General features: G+C 42.0%; 2 protein-coding genes across 2 annotated transcripts in view; one reads left to right on the forward strand and one right to left on the reverse strand.

Annotated features, from left to right (window-relative positions):
• lmbrd1 (LMBR1 domain containing 1) overlaps nucleotides 1–21,481 on the forward strand; it is a 438,470-nt gene that overhangs the window by 381,515 nt on the left and 35,474 nt on the right. The gene's annotated exons all lie outside the window — the stretch shown is intronic.
• The window catches only part of adgrb3 (adhesion G protein-coupled receptor B3), a gene marked incomplete at both ends in the record, with an annotated part of 382,932 nt that overhangs the window by 168,040 nt on the left and 193,411 nt on the right, over nucleotides 1–21,481 (reverse strand). The window contains 2 exons of the mRNA XM_080740073.1: nucleotides 3,390–3,498; nucleotides 21,468–21,481. The exon at nucleotides 21,468–21,481 is cut by the window's right edge and continues 55 nt beyond it. Of these exons, the coding sequence (XP_080596199.1) occupies nucleotides 3,390–3,498; nucleotides 21,468–21,481 (123 nt within the window). The remainder of the gene's footprint in view (nucleotides 1–3,389; nucleotides 3,499–21,467) is intronic.

Here is a 21,481-nt window from a genome sequence, read left to right on the forward strand (position 1 = left end):
GGTATTGATGTATTACCTTGCTTATTGCAGTGGTTCTCAACCTTTTCAGGCCGCGACCCCCAAAATAATCATATTTTAACTGACGTGTTGAGGCATTATATTGTGTATACTGTACATGGTTCCATTGTGAAAATAGCAGATCTACATGCTCACAGCGCCTCGCGTGAGCATGTAGATCAGCTATTTTCACAATTTCTGCCTCTGATATTTGACAATTTGGCCAAAGTTTAATCTGTCATTTTAGAGGTATTAAAAAAGTTCTTAAATTGTCACTTTAGAAATGTGCATATACCCTCTATACACTTAAACTTTATGTTGGTTTGTTTGCTGTTGACAGAGAAAACAATTTAATCATCTGGGGAGTGGGGACCCCCCCAAAATAATTTGGGGACCCCCCTGGGGGTCCCGACCCACCGTTTGAGAACCACTGGCTTATTGTATTGATGCATTTATTACCTTGCTTATTGTAAGTCGCTCTGGATTATAAGAGCTCCTGCTAAATGCCTAAACTGTAAAATGTAAACCTGACTGCCAATGATGTCACTAGGCCGGTTTGATTATTTCATTATTTCAAACAAGAAAAACGTTGATTGATGCAATAATAAAACAATGCCTTGTATTTCAGCGTGCTAACATTCCAGCAAGGGAAAGAAAGACTGACGTTTCTATTAGCTTAAATCAGTGGTTCTCTTTTTAGCCTCTTTTTCGACTGACAGCGGAGAGTGGATTTCAGGAACTCTCTAGGTTCCTTTAGGGGGGGGGGGGGGGTCTAAATTGTCTTAAGTCTGTAACTCTGACAGTGTACAAATGGAACCAAATGGACCCTGATGGGTCCATTTGGTTCCATTTGTACACTGTCAGAGTTAAGGGAAAGACCTTGAAAAGTAAAAGTTTGAGAACTACCAGCTTGAATAAGAGCCTGGGTGCTGAGGCTACTATTAGCTGGGAATCCCCATCTGATGTCACTGGTAAAGGCAGGTTTCTGAACTGTCTACAGAGTGGGGATGAGGTTGAAAATGGGTAGCCTCGCAACAGCCAGACTCTCCCAGGGGAGAGTCTGGGAGTCCTCCGTAGACAACGCATTACGCAATGACGTAGTTACTCACTTTGACTGACAGGTCCAGTCAGTAGTCATCAGCGCATCAAAACATCGTCAGCAGAACAGCAAATACGTCTTTTCCAGACAGAAATTCCAAAGGTGCAAACTGTTGTTCGTTTTTAAGTTATGAGATGCTGTTGATTTCAGATAAAACTTCGCTTAATGCAGCTTTTATTTGCGATTTGTGAACTCACGTCGGACATGGGGTCCGCCATGTTTGTTTTGAAAATGTGAGAGCTGTAGCAGCCGCTCGACCAATCAGGAGCGGTGTGGGGCGGGTCGCTCAAAATGCAGCCTTTTGATTGGAAATTAGAACGTAAGTTCTAATAAAGAGGCTCGATGGGAGGGACACCAGACCGAGAAAGGAAGCACATTGGTGATGACGTAGCTCGGGATGGCTTGCGAGGCTAGAAAATGGGTGATGTGAGTCGCATGTGAACAGTCACATTGTCCTTTTGAAAGGCCCCTGTTGTCTTTAGCCAGTCAGAAAGAAGCGCTCCTCTTCTAGGGCTCTCAAACCTGTTGATATTGGATTGAGCAGTGGTGTAAAGTAAAGTAACTAAGTACTCAAGAAGTACTGTACTGTAATGTTGAGGTATTTTTACTTTACTGGAATATTGTACTTTTACTCCACTACATTTGATTATAATCAAAACATTTTTTTTATTAAAAACATATTTTGGCCATTTGAAAATCTACAAGCTCACAATGCGTCTCAGCATTGTGAGCTTGTAGATCGTCTATTTTCAAGAGATTTCTGTACATTTCATACATCTGAGAACTTGTGAAATGGGACATTCTGCATTATGAGTACTTTCTACTTTTGGTAGCCTACTTTAAGTACATTTTGATACCAATACTTTTGTACTTTTACTCACGTACATTTTGACTTCCGGACTTTTACTTGTCAGACTTTTACTAACAGAGTGTTTCTACAGTAATTAGCAAAATGCGAATGCTCTTTTCATGAATACTCTTTCTACCACTGATTGAGTGTCAAGTGTTTTCGTTAGGAATTCAGCGTTTTAATTAACATCACTGATTTGATTTGTCATTTCCCTCCCTCACTCTAACCATGCGTCATTTCTCCTAAATTAATGACGATGACGAGAACATTTACAAGGCATCATCAGCACAGTGCGCAAGGATTAGTGCACTGGTTCTCAGCATGGGGTCCAGGGACCCCCAGGGGGCCTTGAGGCGGTTCCTTAGGGGTCCCCAGCTAAAGACTGGTATTATTTACCAAAAGTGACCCTAATGACTCATTCACATACAGAAAAGCCAAGCTAATGGTTGGCTTGGTAATTCAATGCAATCTCAATGCAAACCAGCTTTTAAAATTTCCAAGCTGGAAAAATAGCTTGGACATTTTTAAAGCTGGTTTGCATAGAGATTACATTGAATTACCAAGCCAACCATTAGCTTGGCTTCTCTCAGTGTGAATGCAGCATTACAGATCTGTGAATGTGAGAACGTACAAATGGAACCAAATGGACCCCTGTGCATATGTACGGGTCCATTTGGTTCCATTTATGCATTCTCAAAGTTATATTCATATTTAACAAGCTCATAGCACAGCACGAAGTGATGTGGTTTTAATGGGTTAACCACTGAAACTGAACCCGAGTTGGCTCTGTACTTTGACCATTTCTTCCTCATCTATTCACCCACAAATAGCCAATCTACACGCTCACAACGTGTCAAGTTGTGACACGTTGTAGATGGTAGATTGGCTAAGTTTGGCTTTGCTGGGGTTCCAAGTGGTTAAAATGAAACCGGTTGAGAATCACTTGTGTCAGTCAGTGTCAAGGATACAAACACATGGTCAGATGAAGGCTAGACACTGTGAGAGGTGTGTTGTGTTGTGTGTCTTACCTAAGTTGACACTGTGAGAGGTGTGTTGTGTGTCTTACCTAAATTGCCACTGTGAGGGGTGTGTTGTGTGTCTTACCTAAGTTGACACTGTGAGAGGTGTGTTGTGTGTCTTACCTAAGTTGACACTGTGAGAGGTGTGTTGTGTTGTGTGTCTTACCTAAGTTGACACTGTGAGAGGTGTGTTGTGTTGTGTGTCTTACCTAAGTTGACATTGTGAGGGGTGTGTTGTGTTGTGTGTCTTACCTAAGTTGACACTGTGAGGGGTGTGTTGTGTTGTGTGTCTTACCTAAGTTGACACTGTGAGAGGTGTGTGTTGTGTTGTGTGTCTTACCTAAGTTGACACTGTGAGAGGTGTGTTGTGTTGTGTGTCTTACCTAAGTTAACACTGTGAGGTGTGTTGTGCTATGTGTCTTACCTAAGTTGCCGGTCATCAGGTAGGCATTGTGAAAGTCCTTCATGCCCAGGCCTACGATGTGGATGAACTCCTCTATGACCTGCATGAGCTCCACTGCACCCGGGTAGATCTGTATGGACACACAAGATCACCAGGACATTAGATAGATAGAGAGATAGAGAGATAGATAGATAGATAGATAGATAGATAGATAGATAGATAGATAGATAGGTAGGTAGGTAGGTAGGTAGGTAGGTAGATATCTTTATTATCCCAAGGTGGAAAATCTGTCGCCCGGAGGCAGCACAGCAGTTTAAGGATATTTACAAAGTTACAGAGAAGTTTGAAAATAAAAATAACAGTGTACAGTAAAGAGCAAGGTACACCAAAGAAAGGGAACAAAGAATATATACATAAAGTGTCAAAACCAGTCAATGCTCATCCTTAAAAAAAGCAAATATCAATCCTTAAGCACTACTATCAATACAGCACCAAACAAAAGTGTCCATAACAGTCAATGCTAGTCAGTGCTATAAGTATCTCACCACCATGTCAAACACAAGCAAAATACTCAATACTACTAACACAACCTAATAGTGCAGAGCCAAACAAAAAAAAAGTGTCCATTGGTCAGTGCAAGAAAAAATAAAAGAAAACAAGAAAGGGTGACACGGCAAGACGCACATGAGCACCCTCCCTGGAAAGGTCCTTAGAGTCAGTACAACTATAGTTACTGTTAATAACATTCAGGCTCAGCCATGCCTGATCTAATGCAGCAACGGCTGAGGACGATTTCACCCATTTTCAACCTGTTGTCTAACTATTAGTTTAGCGAATGTCTGTCTGACCATCTGCGTGCTGACATCACTGATACTACACAGTTTCACCGCCATGGTAACCGTCTGATCTGCATGCTGACATCACAACATAATCTGACATCATAGTACTGACATCACAGACTGGCCAGGACACGGAACACCATGTATGGGCATAAAGACCTGCCCATTGGGCACTCCAACATGGAACACTATATATGGGCATATAGATCTGCCCAACGGGCACTCCAACACTACTTCTGAGACGGCTACATTCAATCCCTCAGAATCAGATACTGTGCACACCCCTGTGCAACTCTTGCCTGGCTCCAGCCAATAGACCCGCCCACTCTCTGAGTGGACTGCTTCTCTTTTTTTTGTTTTGCCATATGACACGCCTCTTTCTGTTGGTATCTTGGCAAACCAACCGATGAAATCAATGCAAGACGGAGGAGGGGTGGGTCTAACTTTTGAAAATCAACAGAAACAGTGGAGGGAGGGGTGGCTCACCAGAGCTCTTAATTGCTCCCTTTGAACTTCAAAGGGGTTCTGAACTGCAGTAATTGATTGAGCCATACAAGTGTCAATGGCTCGTTAGTGCTTCTCTCTAATCAATGAAACATCAAAGACAACAACTTCTTTGATGCCTGTCATACAGGGGAGGGGGAGGGGGGAATGTTTTGTGTACACAAGTCAAACACAACCCCTCCCACCAGATCTCTTGTGATTGGGAATTTCACATTTTAAATCCCCTCCCCTTTGAAATCAAATAGAATAGGGACAACTTCAGACTCAAGCTCCAGCGCAGAGTCTGAAATCAAGCTAGTGCAACCCCCCTCCCGAGCACTGCAGGACTAGTTTATATATATTTAAATTTCCCGTTTACCATAACCGAGGCACTATTGATTTGAAGTCATATCGCCCAGCCCTAGTAATAAGAGATAAGTAATAAGCAGACCATACAGGAACATAAACGATACAAATACATAGAAGAGGGGAGAAAAAAACAGACCTTGGCATCACAGACATAACCAACGGATTGCCTGGCTGGCTGCCCTTCTAAAACACAGCAACGAGTCAATAGGTTTGGATGGGTTTGTGCGTCCTTTAAATAGGAAACCAGTGGGTTTGTGCGTTCTTTAAATGGGAAACCAGCTATCAGTATTGATTGAAATCGTTGCCGTCGGGCAGAAACCTCGTAAATAAATAATGCCCTGTTTGTCACACAGACAGACAGACAGACAGAGAGTCTGCAGAGAGATAGCAGATCTAAGCTCACAATGCGTTGCATGACGTGCCGTGGGCTTGTAGAGCTGCTATTTCTATATACATATATAAAAAGTGTTTAAGTGTGTCTGTGGATTTTATAAATATTTAACCAATGAAAGGTTTTAACAAGAGCTTGTGGCTAAATAATAACTACTTTGGATCCATTTGAACAGATATACTGGTAGTTGTTTTTTTTATGAAAAGTAATGCTTTTGGATATACAAGGTCTCTGCCCGGCAGGGGTGTCACAAGGGGGGGAAAAGTGGGACTGAGTTACCAGGGCCCAAGGTGGAGGGGCCTTAACTATTTTATACTTTAGCTATTGACAAATAGCAGATCTACAAGCTCACAGCGCGGCACTCGGTGCCCCGCTGTGAGCTTGTAGATCTGCTATTTCTTAAAAGTCGTGAAAATGTGTTCAAATCTTTGAATATAATTATGCATTTTTTAAGCAAACATTTGTAACTCAAATTTAGCTTCTGGGAGGTCCCTGGAACGAAATATTTTGAGATGGGGGTCCGTGGCCAAATACATATCATTTTGGAGGTCTTTCACAAGTTTGAGCACCACTGACATAGGAAAAAACAAAAAACCCTTAAGGATTTGAAATATATATATAAAAAATAGCAGATCTGCTATTTTCAATTGTTAACGTGAAAGATAATGCCTAATAATACGTTCCCAGTCTAAATGGGTTAAACCCCCTCCCCCTATGAAGAACATTCATGGGAGGGGGGCCCGCAGTGAATCCTTGTACCCAGGGCCCAGAATTCGGTGCGACACCCCTGTCTCTCTGCCGGGCAGCAAAACAATATAAACAAGGAGGGAATAAAAGCTCAAACAACTGGTGTCCTTTTAAACAGCTGCTGTCATCACAGATCTATCATCTGTAACCACTGGGTGAGCACACAGGACTGTGGCCCGCATGGCTGACCCTTTATAAAAGACGCAGCGACGAGTCAATAGGTTTGAATGGCTTTGTGCCTCGTTTAACCCATTTAGAACGGGGTACACATTTTGTGTATCATTATTTTATGATTTAACAATTGAAAAATAGCAGATATACAAGCTCACAGCGCGGCACCGAGTGCCGCGCTGCGAGCTTGTAGATCTGCTATTTTTGAAAAATCGTGAAAATTAGAATTTTGACCCGATTCTATAAGTGTCTTTTGAATCCTTCTAAGATTTTTGGAAAAACCCTATGTTTCTATGTCAGCAATTTGGCTATAGCCATCGTCAAAGAAAAGGTCCTTTTTCGATTAACTGGAGCTCAGTTAGTCTGTTCTTGAGAGACTACTATGTCAGTGGTTCTCAAACCTTTTCATGTGAAGGACCCCCAAAATGATATTTATTTGGCCACGGACCCCCATCTCAAAATATTTAGTTCCAGGGACCACCCAGAAGCAAACTATTGAGTTCACTTTGAAAATACATTATATTCAAAGATTTGCACACATTTTTCCAAGACTTTTTCAAAAATAGCAGATCTACAGGCGGTGCCGCGCTGTGAGCTTGTATATCTGCTATTTTTCACTGGTTAAAGCGTTCAATAATTCTAGGCCTAAATGGGTTTAAATGGGAAGCGGCTATCAGTGTTGATTCAAATGCAACGGGGGACTTTCAGCACCACGGCCAGAGCCGCCCAGGGTCAGCCAAGTTCTCCTAGCCTGTCTGGCTCGGCTGTCATTGTTGCCTGACTGCTCAGCCTTGGCAAATAACCAGAAACGTATCAAAACCCCCATTTAGAACCGATCGACTATAATCTTGCTCATGCAGGTCAATAGAATAATGGTAGAAGCAGATGTATTTTATTATATCAATGAATCGACACAGAATAACTGTAGTAGATGTTTTATAAAAGGACTAATCGAGCATGTTTTATACTTCACTGTGTATAGCGGTGGCACAAGGAAATAGTGAAAATAGCTAATCTACAAGCTCACTTCTGTTTTGCATTCATTATTTGCAGATTCGATACATGTTTTTCATTTCATCCAGAGTAGCTTACAAGTTTTCTTTACTTGTAGTTGTAAATACTGCATACTGTACAAACAGAATCATAATTCATTATCACAGTACATTTACTCAAGTACTGTACTTAAAGCTATACTGTGTAAGTTGCTCAACTAGTGGTCAGTAGCTCTATAGCAAACCGCGGTCGCGTCCGCATCTTTCGGCCGTTTTTCGCCGCGGACCGAGCCTCACACCACCGCGTCTGCCTCCACCTCGCCGAGATCTATCTTTAGAGGGGTCCCTGGTTCCTGTTCGTTCAGGCATTCCGGAGAAACGGACTCCTTCACCTATGCTTCACCCGAGTATAGAGACACACGGGCGCCTACAAATATGGCCGCCCTATTGTGATAGCGACCCCACTTCAAGATGCGCTGTGATTGGCCGGCAGTGTATAACCCTCGCTGTGATTGGCCGGTAGTGTATGATGACGTAATTTTTCCGCGAAAACCGGGGCCCGGTCAGGATCATAGAAAACATATAAAGAGAAGGCTTCAGAAGCTGAAAATAACGGAGTGGGTGTTCTAAAACTTTAGCGATTTAACAGTTAGGACAATTTTAAGATTTGTTTTATAAAAAAAGTTACATGGTATAACTTTAAGTACACTTTTGAGGTATCTTTTTTACTTTCTTTTTTTTTCAGTTTTCAGTACTTTTAATTCTACTCCATTACATCTCAGAGGAAACTATTGTACTTTTACTCCACTACAATTATTTGAAAACGTATTAGTTTCTAGTGACTCTGTAGATTTTGATTATCATTACAGAACATACTAACCACTTCAGCCTCATATACCGTATTTCGGCCATTTGAAAGTAGCAGATCTACAAGCTCACAATGCTTTTTTTTTTTTTTTTTTTTTTTATAGGCCTACATTTTAGACTTGTGAAAGGGGATTTTCTGCACAATGAGTATTTTTTTTTATTGTTTACTTTTGGTAAACTATGTATATTTTGATGCAGATACTTTTGTACTTTGCGCACGTTTTCAAGATATTTCAAAAATAGCGGCACTCGGTGCCACGATGTGAGCTTGTATATCTGCTATTTTTCAATAGTTAAAGCATTAAAGGGATATTCCACTTTCAACAGGGAGCAGTGGTAGGGCCTCTCTCCACATACACACCCATTGTAACTTCAAACTCCATTTTAACCATGATAGATTCATTAAAAACACACACTAGCCAGCCCACCCCTCCTGGCCTGTCAGCGAGGCCGACACCTCCCAGTCCATACAACCTAAGACGTGCTAATCCCATAAATTGCCTGGAGGGGGATTGGACCACTATCCTGATTTCAAATCTATTGACGACGGGTCAGATCTAATCAGAGGGGTTTGGGGATTTGGGCTGCTGAACCATTTTGGGCTCCTTGATTTAAATAATGCACACTGCGGTGATTATAGTATAGCGTGATGTTGTTGTTCGCTGTCCAAACTGTGGAGTATGTAGGGCTGCAAACAGATTGTTTTCCCCTCGGCTATCAGTCTATTGATTACTTTTTCAATTAATCAAAGAATCGAGAACACGGTTGTTTTCTTTCTTCTTAAAAAGAGGGATATATTTAGGTTTTCTGATATGTTTGAAACTTTTCGCCTTTATTTATGTCCAAAATAAGGCTTGATTATCAATCAAATATGTCATGAAATATATATATAGTTTTACAATCGATTAAATGGAACAGATTACTTTGGACAAAATGAGTAATTTCTGAGTGTCATGGCTGCAGAGAACATGGAATGATGATGCTATAATAAATCAGTCAAATTTAGATAAGGGAAACTTGTCCTCAAAGTAGGATAATCATGTGACTCTAAACTGATGATGCAAGGCAATTACAATCCCAAACCAAACAAAACGAGTGGCATCCAGTAATTAACACCTCACTCAAGCCCATATCAGAGTCTGCGGTGAAGAGCCTATATCACCTCAAATTTTAGGTGATCAGCTATCCACCTAAAGTGAGAAAATAAGTGGAGGCCATCATAGTCAGTCACGGTGAAGTCCTATCACTGACTGACTGGTCTAGATCGACCAATCAGTGAACGGGGTGATGGATCGATCTGTCTGAAAGTAAAAACAGAGAGATGTGTCGGGTTTCGCGGTGGATAGCTCTTCACCGCGAGTAATGACGCAATGTTGTAGTTTTATGACTTAAAAAGACTACACCGCGGTGGATAGCTTATCACCGCGGTGCCTACTATGATAGGGGCTTCAGGGTGCACCTCTGACACCCAAGGCAAGTAGAAGTACCACCTTGTACCGTACATCTGCTATTTTTAATAAATGGGTAAAGAGGTAATATAGGCAGGGGCACGGTGGTGCAGTGGTTAGCACTTCGCCTCACAGCTCTAAGGTCCTGGGTTCGATTCCTGCCGGGGGAAGCTGTGGGCGCTGGGGGCGTGTTCCTCCACCCGCGTCATCAGCACCCACACCCTAGGTGGGGTTGGCGATAGGGCCTTTCTGTGGTGAGTTTGCATGTTCTCCCCGTGTCTCCTTGGGCATAGGCCCTCACACAAAAACATGCGGTAGTCCTGGTTTCTATACTACCTCCCCCTAGCCAGCCGGGTGCTCCCCAATGTCCCCTGGCGCGGCAGGGGGAGAGCGGAAACCAGGACTACAGGTTAGGTAGTCACCGGGTGAGAAAAATGGGTTACAAAAACCGTGGGATAAAAAACATTTAAGAAAAAAGAAAATAGGTAATATATAGTAAACGAAAAAACACTGCATACTCACATATTAAAAGTTACAATTAAGTTACGGCTCTCCTAGTCTCAGGCAGAGACATTTTGCAGGTTGAAAAGGCCCTTAACTGTGAACTTAACAAGATCTGCACCTGGCTCAATGACAACAGACTCTCAATTCACCTAGGCAAAACTGAATGTATCCTCTTTGGATCTAGTCAGAAACTTAGCCTAGTTGAGAACTTCACAATTAAAGTAGGTGACACTGTGATAGAAAGAAAAAACCACATCTGCTACCTGGGTTGCATCCTGGAGGCTAACCTATCCAGTGAAAAAATGACCACCAAGGTAATCAATAAAGTCAATCAACGAATTCGCTTCTAGCAAAGAGTTGCCCCACTGATCAATATTAAATCCCGAAAGACACTAGGAGGTGCTCTTATTGGGCCCCTCATTGATTACGGAGTCCTTGTCTGGTATCGCGACGCCCCAGCTGCCTTAAAGCTAAAGCTCCAAACAGCCCAAAACAAACTAATTAGGGTTGTGCTTGGTCTCCCTCCTCTGACCCACCTTACCGAGCATCACCACGAAAGCGTGGGGTGGCTCAAAGTAGCTGACAGAGTACAGCATCTTGCAATGGGCCTGGTGTACAAGATACACTACACCTCCAAGATTCCCATGTACCTGACAAACTACTTCTTAAAGGTCAAGGATGTTCACGATCATAACACCAGAGGCAGCTCCACTAATCATCATCAGCGTAGATTTAACACTAAACAAGGCGCTAACTCGTTCTCCTGCTATACCATCAACATGTGGAACGCCCTTCCACAAGCCCTAAAGGAGAGCAAATCCCTAGCCTCCTTCAAAATTGGTATGAAAAGTCACCTTCAGACAGCAGCTACCCGTGACTTGTAAATAGACTAAGCCCCCATGCTCCCCCCCCCTTTTTCTTTGTATTCTGCCTTTTGTATTTGATGTTATGCTTTTGAAACTGATATTATCCTAGATAAAGTACTATGTTCTATCCGTCTGTCTTTCAATGTTATATGAGATACTTAAAGTGTGGTTCCTGTGGAAATAAGCCTCGGCTTTCTAGGATCTCCTTTTAGTTGACCTTGTACCAGTGATTTGTACTGTCATGAAACTGTACTTTTTTCTATTGCAAACTTCTAATAAATTCTTCAATCAATCAAAAAAACAATCAATGGGTTTGTATAGGAAGTCTGATAAAATGTAAGTATTAAAAAAAATCGAAATACTGAATAAACCAACTTTATGCTTCTTTATACTTTGTGTGACGCTATAGTGTGATTGAGTAGGGCATTCATTTAAAAAAAAGAAGAAAAAAAAAGAAAAAAAGTTTAAATATGGAGATAAGAGGTTTCTGCCTGACAACATGTACTTTCCCCCACACACTGGCTGTGTGTGTGTCTGTGTCTGTGTGTCTGTGTGTGTGCACGTGTGCCATTGCACATGTGCGCACGTGTGCCAATGCTAGGCCAGGCGAAGCAATCAGCGATGCTGAAGTTGAGAGCCGTCTGACACAGCAGTGGGAGAGCCGTAGTGAGACGGATAAAAAAGAAAAGCACATCGCATCGCTCCTTCCTCCCTTCCGGCTCCGTCTGACGCACGCTGCTGCAGTCACGCTCCGCTCTGGCTGGTCGTCATGGTTACCGTGGGATGTGGAGGCAGGCAGGCAGGCAGGCAGGAGAAAATGGCCAATGTGGAGGTTGTACAGAGACGCTGTAATCTTCCTCTCCTCGCCATGGTAACAGACAGGGGCGTCACACCAAATTCTGGGCCCTGGATACAAGGATTCACTGCGGGCCCCCCATGAATGTTAACTATTGAAAAATAGCAGATATACAAGCTCACAGCGCGGCACCGAGTGCCGCGCTGCGAGCTTGTAGATCTGCTATTTTTGAAAAATCGTGAAATGTGTGCAAGAAACTTATGTTTCTATGTCAGTGGTGCTCAAACGTTTTCATGTGAAGGACCCTCAAGATGATATGTATTTGGCCACGGACCCCCATCTCAAAATATTTAGTTCCAGGGACCCCCCAGAAGCAAAATTTGAGTTGCAAATGTTCGCTTAAAAAATACATATTTTCAAAGATTTGCGCACATTTTCACGACTTTTCAAGAAAATAGCAGATCTACAAGCTCGCAGCGCGGCACTCGGTGCCGCGCTATGAGCTTGTATATCTGCTATTTTTCAATAGCTAAAGTTACTAGGGCCCCTCCACCTTGGGCCCTGTTAACTCAGTCCCACTTTCCTACCCCTTGTGACGCCCATGGTAACAGATACAGAGGTGGAAATATGAAACTATTACGTCGCCTCCTCCGACGCCGGTTCTGTTGCCAGCATGTCGTCGTTGTGGGGTGGAAACCCTGTATGTCCAAAACTGTTCGTTTTGTATTTATCGTTTTAAAAATGACTCAAAACTCGTGAAAATAGCCGATCTACAAGCACAAGTAGATTGGCTATTTTCACTAGTTTTGTGCAACAGTCTTGTATGGTGAAGCAGGGCTTTATGTTACGAAAAACATGCACATTTTAAACTTGGAGATACAAGGTTTTTTGCCCAACAGTGACAATATCATACTTTTGCCTTGTGCGACGTGGACATAGTACGGGGGATCCATATAATTAAAAAAAGGTTGAGAACAACGTACTGTTCTTTTAAGGGACCGCTGAGCAGCGTTGTGAGCTTGTAGATCTGCTGTTTTTGAGAGCGCAACACCAGAGCGCAACCAAACATAAAACAACCTGTCTTTTAGATCTATATTGGATCTTTTCTCCACAAGTCCCTCCCTAACATTCTTTTAGTCTAGTTTGTATTCGTTGACGAAATTGTCAACAATATGTAGTCTTGGTTTTAGTCATCATATAGCTTATTAGTTTCTGTTTAGTTTTCATTTGGTTTTCATCGGTGAAAAAAGGTAGTCGACACAAAAAAAAAAAATAGTCGAAATCAACACTGCCGCTGAGTGTATGTTTGCTAAGGTGATTTAGCACAGTGGTTCTCAACCTGTGGGTCGGGAACCCCAGAGGGGTCCCCACATTATTTTGGGGGGTCCCAGATGATTAGCTTAATGAGAAACATTGGTTTGTAACTCAACAGTGAACAAACCAACATAAAGTTTAAGTGTATATGGAGGGTGTATGTGCATTTGTAAAGTGTCAAGGACTTTTTAATACATCTAAAATGACAAATTGTCAAATATTAAAGTCGGAAATTGTGAAAATAGCAGATCTACATGATCACAACGCCTCGCAACGCGAGGCATTGTGAGCATGTAGATCTGCTATTTTCACCGTGTTATACAAAATGTAATGCCTCAACTCTTAGTGCTCGTCAGGGAGTTAAGTTGGGGTCCACAGTTAAAATGTGATTATTTTGGGGTATCGCGGCCTGAAAAGGTTGAAAACCACTGATTTAGCAACGGAGCAACAACAGTATTATTAATGTAACATCGAGTGCACCGTTGCGACAGATTAACAACCTTCCTGTCAGCTGAGATCAGAGCAGGTTGATCAGCTCATGGCCTCACCGCGGCGTGTCTTCAACCAGTGGATCATTTCTCTGACAGACACATCGACAACTAACAGAAGTAATGAACCCTGTGGCTGATTTCTCCTGGGTCACTAAACAAAAAGACAATTCTGTTCCTCCGTAGCTTCCGTCTTCATTTCTCTGTCTGCCTGTCTGCTTTTCTCTTTCCCTCGCATGAGGTTCAATTTGTAAAAAAAAAAGAAGAGGGGGACATTTTCGTAACCACTTAAGCCCTATCAACGTTGTTAACCCTACCCTCCCCTGCCCCTTCTTTGTATATACTTACTTACTTACTGTTTAGACTCTTTTTTTTGTTCTCTCATTGTATTTCTTTACATATCTACTGCATAGTACTGTGTTCTATTCGTCTGTCATTCAATGTTATATGAGATACTTAAATGGTTTCCTGTGGAAATAAGCTTAGTCTTTTCATGGATCTACTTTTAGTAGACCTTGTACCAGTGAACTGTACCGTCATGAAACTGTACCTTTTCCTATGCAAACTTCTAATAAAGTCTTCAATCAATCAATCAATGTTTGACAAATCGCAAAACGAGTTAAATCGACAAGTTCACATTCACAACGCGTCGTAGAGGCGAATTTGCCATTTTTTGAGTGGTGCTAACCGCTCATACTGTACATCTGGCTTTGTGTGTATGTCCGTATGACCACGGAACTCCATGTATGGAGATAACTAACTAATACTAATACTAATACGAGGAGATATGTTCCTCTTCCATAACGTTGGTGTCTCTCCTATTGCTTTTAGTTCTCTTGTAGGCTGGCTCCTCAAAAGGACTGCTGTGCATTGCTCAGTGAACGAGGCCATATTGTCGACCAAACTTCATAGGCAGTTTGACAAATGTTCATACAGAGTAGTATAAACTTTCACTGTATGCATATCGTCGTTGTTGGGTGGAAACCTCGTATCTCCAAGTTTCAAGTGTGTACGTTCTTTCGCAAAGTAAAGCCATGCTTCATCATACAAGGCCGTCACACAAAGGTAGTGAAAACAGCCGATCTACAAGCACACAACGCCTCGCGGTGCGAGGCGTTGTGTGCTTGTAGATCGGCTGTTTTCACTACTTTAAATCATTTTTAAAATGATAAATGCAAAACAAACGGTTTTTGGACATACAAGGTTTTCATCGGACAGCGACGATATAGTATATTTTAAAATCTGCTTGTGTGTCTGTCCCCGGACTCCCGGATCCAGCAACTGGAAAGATGGTCCGTAAGTGTCCATTTATTTGTACACTCAAGAGTCACAGAACCGTAAAGGTCCATTTGTGTCCCTGGTGGTCCCTGAACCCCACCGTGTTTGAACCAGCATTATGAGATGGTGCCAGATTCAGGATGCATGCACAGACTGCAGCGATGCCTGAACAGAGTGGTGGTGTTAGTCATGCACGGTGATGCTGTGTAATGTGTGAGACGTCAGCCCTGGACTCTGGTCAGTCTATATAAAATGTGAAATATTTATCTGTGTGTACAGTGTTCTGAAATGAGGAGCCAGGTACATGTCCAGCAGTAGGTTGTCCTTCATTTCATCCAATAGTTTGAGACAAGAGGCATACTTGTATTCGTAGAACGTAAAGATGATATCACGCACTTGTGGCTCTGACTCTAGACATAATATCTTAGAAAATCAGTTTTCTAAGATTTCAAGAAAGCGTTAGGATTTTTTGTCATAGAGTGAGTCGAAAATTGGCTGCTATAGTCCTACACTCAATCCTGTCACATGTCATGTATAGTGGCCTTTCTGAGAATAAACCACTGCTCCTGGATGGAAAGAGATCTTCCCAGACTCAGGTCAACTTTACTGAGCGTCCATACGTCTCAACGTCTCAGGTGGACCTCCATGAACACACATAAAGAGGAGCCACAATGACCTGGACAGCCAAATACAGAGCAACGGTCAGATGCCCTCAGCATCCTGTCAGACAATCAACAGCTCTCTGAACACCCAGGCACAAGAAGACACAGACCAACCAGGATTGCACAGTCATCAACAGCTTATCAAGAAAGACTATTGCAACTCAGCCAGAACAAGTGAAGATGACTTAGGCAGGAAGGAAACCCCACGTCTTTAAACCCCACATCTGTGAACAGTGTGACAAGGCTTTTCGCTTTTTGTGTCAGATGAAGACCACCAGCGTATCCACACTGGAGAAAAACCTTACCACTGTGAACAATGTGACAAGAGTTTCAGTCAGTTGGGTAGTCTGAAGATACACCAGCATATCCACACTGTAGAAAAACCTTACCACTGTAAACAATGTGACAAGAGTTTCAGTCGGCAAAGTCACCTGAAACAACCACCAGCGTATTCACACAGGAGAGAAACCTTTCCTGTGTGATCAGTGTGACGAGTTTCAATACATTAGGTAATCTGAAGGCACACCAGCGTATCTACACTGGAGAAAAACCATACCACTGTTCACTGTGTGGCAGGAGTTTCAGTCTGTCAAATACAATGAAGAAGCACCAGTTAAACGGTTAAATAAAAATAATCTTCATTGTAACCTTCTATGGTCATGGCTGAGTCCTGGTGACAAGGATACAAATCCTCCCATGAGGAAACAAATGGAGAAATAAAATGAAAAATGGGATTCTTTTTTCTTTCTTTCTTTTACAGTTTTTTTTATTCTATTTAGAAAAATAAGGTCACCAGGTTTAATGTGGTTAAGACATATTTTGAATTCAATAAATTGACATTTTAAAATGTTGGCATTATATAAAAATGTATCAAATAATGTCAAACATGAATGTCAGACATGAAAAGCATGTATTTAATTCAGTCTGACGGATTGGATGAATGAATCCATGTCAATTCCTGCCTCAATAGAAAATAATAGTCTGATATTGAACAAGCAGAAGTGATTTATCCACCTCTTTATGCGCCTCTGAAATGCCACCAAGGTTTTACCTTTACAGTGATGTCACATATACAGCCCTTTCGTCCATGTGTTTGTGTGTTCATGACATATTGTCCTATTTTGCTGTCAAAATGACAATCTTGACTTATATTAACCAGGCTGATGTAACAGGGTCCCATAGACCTTTGGGGCAAGATGCCAAGCTGAATACTTGGCCTGCCAAATGCATCCTGGGAATTGTGGGAAAATAGAGAAAGGCTGAAACAGACAAAGGGTAATTTTCTCTGTCAATATACAGTAGATGGTATCGTGACTATTCTATACTAGAGGTTTTCAATGTGCGGTCTGTGAACCCCCCCAGGGGGCCAGTATGAAAGGAGAGAGAAAAAGGAAACACAATAACGTCATTCAGGAAAATACACAAAACAATATCTGCAAGCTCACAATGTATTGCAAGCTTGCAGATGGCCAATTTTCGATCCTTTCTTCTTCATTTCTTTCTATTTCTGTTTTGCAATAGGAGGGGTCGCAGCCAGAGGCTATGGATATATGGGGGTCCATGGCATGGAAATATTTGGGGACCTCTGCTATTATAGACCAGTTGGTTGTCAAAGTAGGGTCCGGGGCTGGGCATCTACAAGCTGCTTGAACATCTATTTTCTTTTGTACATTTTTGGATACATTTGGAAAACATTTTAACCGCAGTCTTCTTTTCTGTGGTTCCTGGCAAAACCATTTCCTTTTTTGAAATAAACCATAGAGATGGTGGTGTGAAGTAATACGTTATAGAGTTGTTTTGACTTTACTGGAGTATTTATATTTGTCTATACTTTTACTTCTACTCCACTACATCTCAGAGACAAATATTACACTTTTACTATACTATCACTAGTCCTAATTGAAAACTTTAGTTACTAGTGTCTTTGTAGATTTTGTTTATCATAAACAAAACATACATTTGAAAAATTTGAAAAATGTGGCTTGTTTTCAAAAGATTTTTATACATTTGAAAACTTCTGCATAAAAAGTAAATGTTGATGTATGTTAATGTTGTAGATCTGCTATTTTTGAAAAATCATGAAAATCTTTGAATATTTCAAATCCTTCTGAGGTTTTTTGAAAAAACCCTATGTTTCTATGTCAGTGGAGCTCAAACCTTTTCATGTGAAGGACCCACAAAATGGTATGTATTTGGCCACGGAACCCCATCTCAAAATATTTAATTCCAGGGACCCCCCCAGAAGCAAAATTTGAGTTACAAACGTTCGCTTAACAAATACATATATTCAAAGATTTGCACACATTTTCACGACTTTAAAAAAATAGCAGATCTACAAGCTCGCAGCGCGGCACTCGGTGCCGTGCTGTGAGCTTGTATATCTGCTATTTTTCAATAGCTAAAGTATAAAATAATTAAGGCCCCTCCTCCACCACCTTGGGCCCTAGTAACTCAGTCCCACTTTCCTCCCCCTTGGGACGCCCCTGCCTATCAACACTGATAATCAAAGCTGTGTACACTTGACACGCTAGGGTTCTGCACCAAAAACACTTCTTGTCTTTGTTGCATTGCAGGGTCTTTGAGAGCTTGCATTCTGTTTGAGACTAGTATTGAGGTAACTACTGTTATGCCTCCTTTTAGCAGTCTGAATTCTTGCTTTTTACTTTACTTAGTGCATGGGTTAAGTTCTTGCTTTTTACTTAGTGCATGGGTTAAGTTCTTGCTTTTTACTTAGTGCATGGGTTAAGTTCTTGCTTTTTACTTAGTGCATGGGTTAAGTTCTTGCTTTTTACTTAGTGCATGGGTTAAGTTCTTGCTTTTTACTTAGTGCATGGGTTAAGTTCTTGCTTTTTACTTAGTGCATGGGTTAAGTTCTTGCTTTTTACTTAGTGCATGGGTTAAGTTCTTGCTTTTTACTTAGTGCATGGGTTAAGTTCTTGCTTTTTACTTAGTGCATGGGTTAAGTTCTTGCTTTTTACTTAGTGCATGGGTTAAGTTCTTGCTTTTTACTTAGTGCATGGGTTAAGTTCTTGCTTTTTACTTAGTGCATGGGTTAAGTTCTTGCTTTTTACTTAGTGCATGGGTTAAGTTCTTGCTTTTTACTTAGTGCATGGGTTAAGTTCGCAGCTGTCGAGGGGAAACCACTTATCTCCATTTCTTTCTTCTTTTATTGCGACCGTCGGGTCACAGTTACTATCAAAAGCTCCACCGGCTGTCAGTCAGTCTGTCTGTCTGTCAGTCACGTTACGCGTCACACTTTTCCCCCTACTCATATCTCCGCCACAGTTGCCCCTTATCCATGCCAAACTTTGCACACACACACTCCTTGGCTGCCAAACCACAACCTCCACCCCTCATTTCTCACATGGCCCTCTTCTAGCGCCACCATGAGGCAGATTCTTGCAAAACATATTTTTGGACACTGCTCCTACAGATTTTCCCTAAAATCACACAAAGCGGTGTATACATGTGCACGTGACCTGGCGGTCGCTTAATTATCTCCCGATTAGGGAGTCTTACTGGTTATTATAGATTTTTTTTAGAGTAGCCAATAATTTTTAGCCCTCTTTTTCTACCCAATTTAGTTCTTTTTTTAAGATTAGTTTTTGGGCTTTAATGCCTTTATTGATAGGACAGTAGAATGACAGGAAACGGGGGGAGAGATGGGGAGTGACATCCGCGAGGCGTTGTGTGCTTGTAGATCTGCTGTTTTCACTACTTTTGTGCGACGGCCTCGTATGATGAAGCAGGGCTTTACTTTGTGAAAGAGCGTACACATTTTGAGATACGAGGTTTCCACCCAACAATGACGATATACTAGTGTTGTTGCTGCTCTTATACCACCATTATTACTGGGGTTGGTGGGGGCCTGACAGTAGCCCCCCACGGGCCGCAAATGGCCCCGCGAGCCGCCTATTGGGGAACCCTGACGTAGAACCTTTGTCCTACACCTCCCGCCCAACACTCCCTGGCTGCTGACAGGTGCCACCGCCCCAGCCTGTAGGAGTACGTGCAATAAGCCAATACCACCCCCCTCCCCCCCCCCCGCCTGGCTTCCCTTCCCAAAACACAGGCCACTTGTGTACGTATACTAGAGCCCAATCCGCAGAGCGGCAATCATAACTGCGGTGTCAAGCGGCCACCACGACACAGCAACACAGAACAGAAAACATAAAGCAGAACATACAACAGTACAGAGCCCTGTGGGACTCCTCAGCTCAACCATAATGGGGTTTAAGTTGTTAAGCAGGTCATGTGAGGTTCCTTCTGCGGAGAGAGCTTTAGCAACACAAACACGTAAATACACGTTCAAATAAATGCCTAGGTCTCTCTCTCTCTCTCTCTCTCTCTCTCTCTCTCTCTCTCTCATATCCTGTGGGATTCTCTGTTTGTTTACACGTTTACTGAAATCCTGCCTTAGCCATGACCAAACTGCACTAGCGCTGCCACGGTCTGTGTCGGTTGTGAGCAGTTATAAAATGGTTTAATGGTAAATGGTGCATTTATATAGCGCTTTTATCCAAGGTGCTTTACATAGATTGTGCATTACATTCACCCATTCACACACCAATGGCAGAGGAAACCATGCAAGGCACCAACCTGCTCACCGGGAGCAACTAGGGGTTCAGAGTCTTGCTCAAGGACATTAACTCAGGGGGAGCCTGGATTCGAACTGGGAACCCTTCGTGCTCTAATGACGGTTTCTCTACCCCTGAGCTATGCCGCCCCAGTTATGAACAATGTAACAAAGTACATTTAACTTGAGTAGCTGTGCTTAATTAAGTACATTTTAGCAGTCACAATGTGATGCATTGTGACCTTGTAGATCAACTATTTTCACTTATTGTCTTTTTTGGGGGGGGGGGGGGGGAATTACATTTGAAAAATGTAATACAGCAATGTGTTGATGTTACTTTTATTTACACATTTTGTAATTTGTACTTTTTGAATACTTAAGTATTTGGAAAAGCAAATACTTTTTAACTCAAGTACACATTTGACAGAGCAACTTTCACTTGTAGTTGAGTAATATTTGACCAGGAGTATTTACACTTTGACTCAAGTACAAACTGAGGTCGAGTGCAGTTTGTCCACCACTAGTTATTATGAGAGAGTGAATGTGACAGATGATAACTGGACTGGTCTCTATGGTAGTGCTGCTGCCACCTTGTGGTGGACTGAGGATGTGACTCTCCATATCAGGACAGACCACTTACAGGCAAGAGAGAAATCAAAGGCCTCACACAAACATCCGGACAAAAAACAATAACGTCACTTAAGCATAGCATAAGCTTAAACATGACTGCAACACGTTGTGTCCCATTCTAAAATGACAGCATGTGATCACAGCTTGAACTCCCATTTTGCAGGCAGGCCCACAACAATGCAACCACTAATAGCAGGGATCTTCAACAGGGGGTCCTCCAAATCTACTGGGGGTCCTCCAAATCTTTGTGTGATAGAAACCTTTTTCTCCTTTTATATTAACCACTTGAACCCTAGTGTTTATATTCTGAGAATGTTATCCAAAAATAGCAGATCTACAAGCTACAAGCAGATCTGCAAGCTTTAGATCGGCTATTTTTGGCAAAGACGTTTGGTGATGAGGGGAAAAAGAGCAGACTAAGTACAGAGTGAGTGAAAGGTCAGTGTTATGTATTGACGATTCAAGTGGTTAAATATCTGAAAACCCACATTAACATGAATCCAAAATACTCTGATGATTTTGCTGTCAAACAATGAAACTATATGGAATATATGAACAGATTGTGGGGGTCCCTGTTTCATCTCTCTCTCTTTCAACTAAGGGGTCCTTGGCCTGAAAACGTTGAAGACCCCTGCACTATAGGAACTGAATGAGTGATTTGCTCTACTTGCTTCTTACCTGTTGTGCGTCTT

The sequence above is a fragment of the Nannobrachium achirus genome (genome assembly GCF_963921795.1).
Source record: "Nannobrachium achirus genome assembly, chromosome: 13".
NCBI classification, from domain to species: Eukaryota; Metazoa; Chordata; class Actinopteri; order Myctophiformes; family Myctophidae; genus Nannobrachium; species Nannobrachium achirus.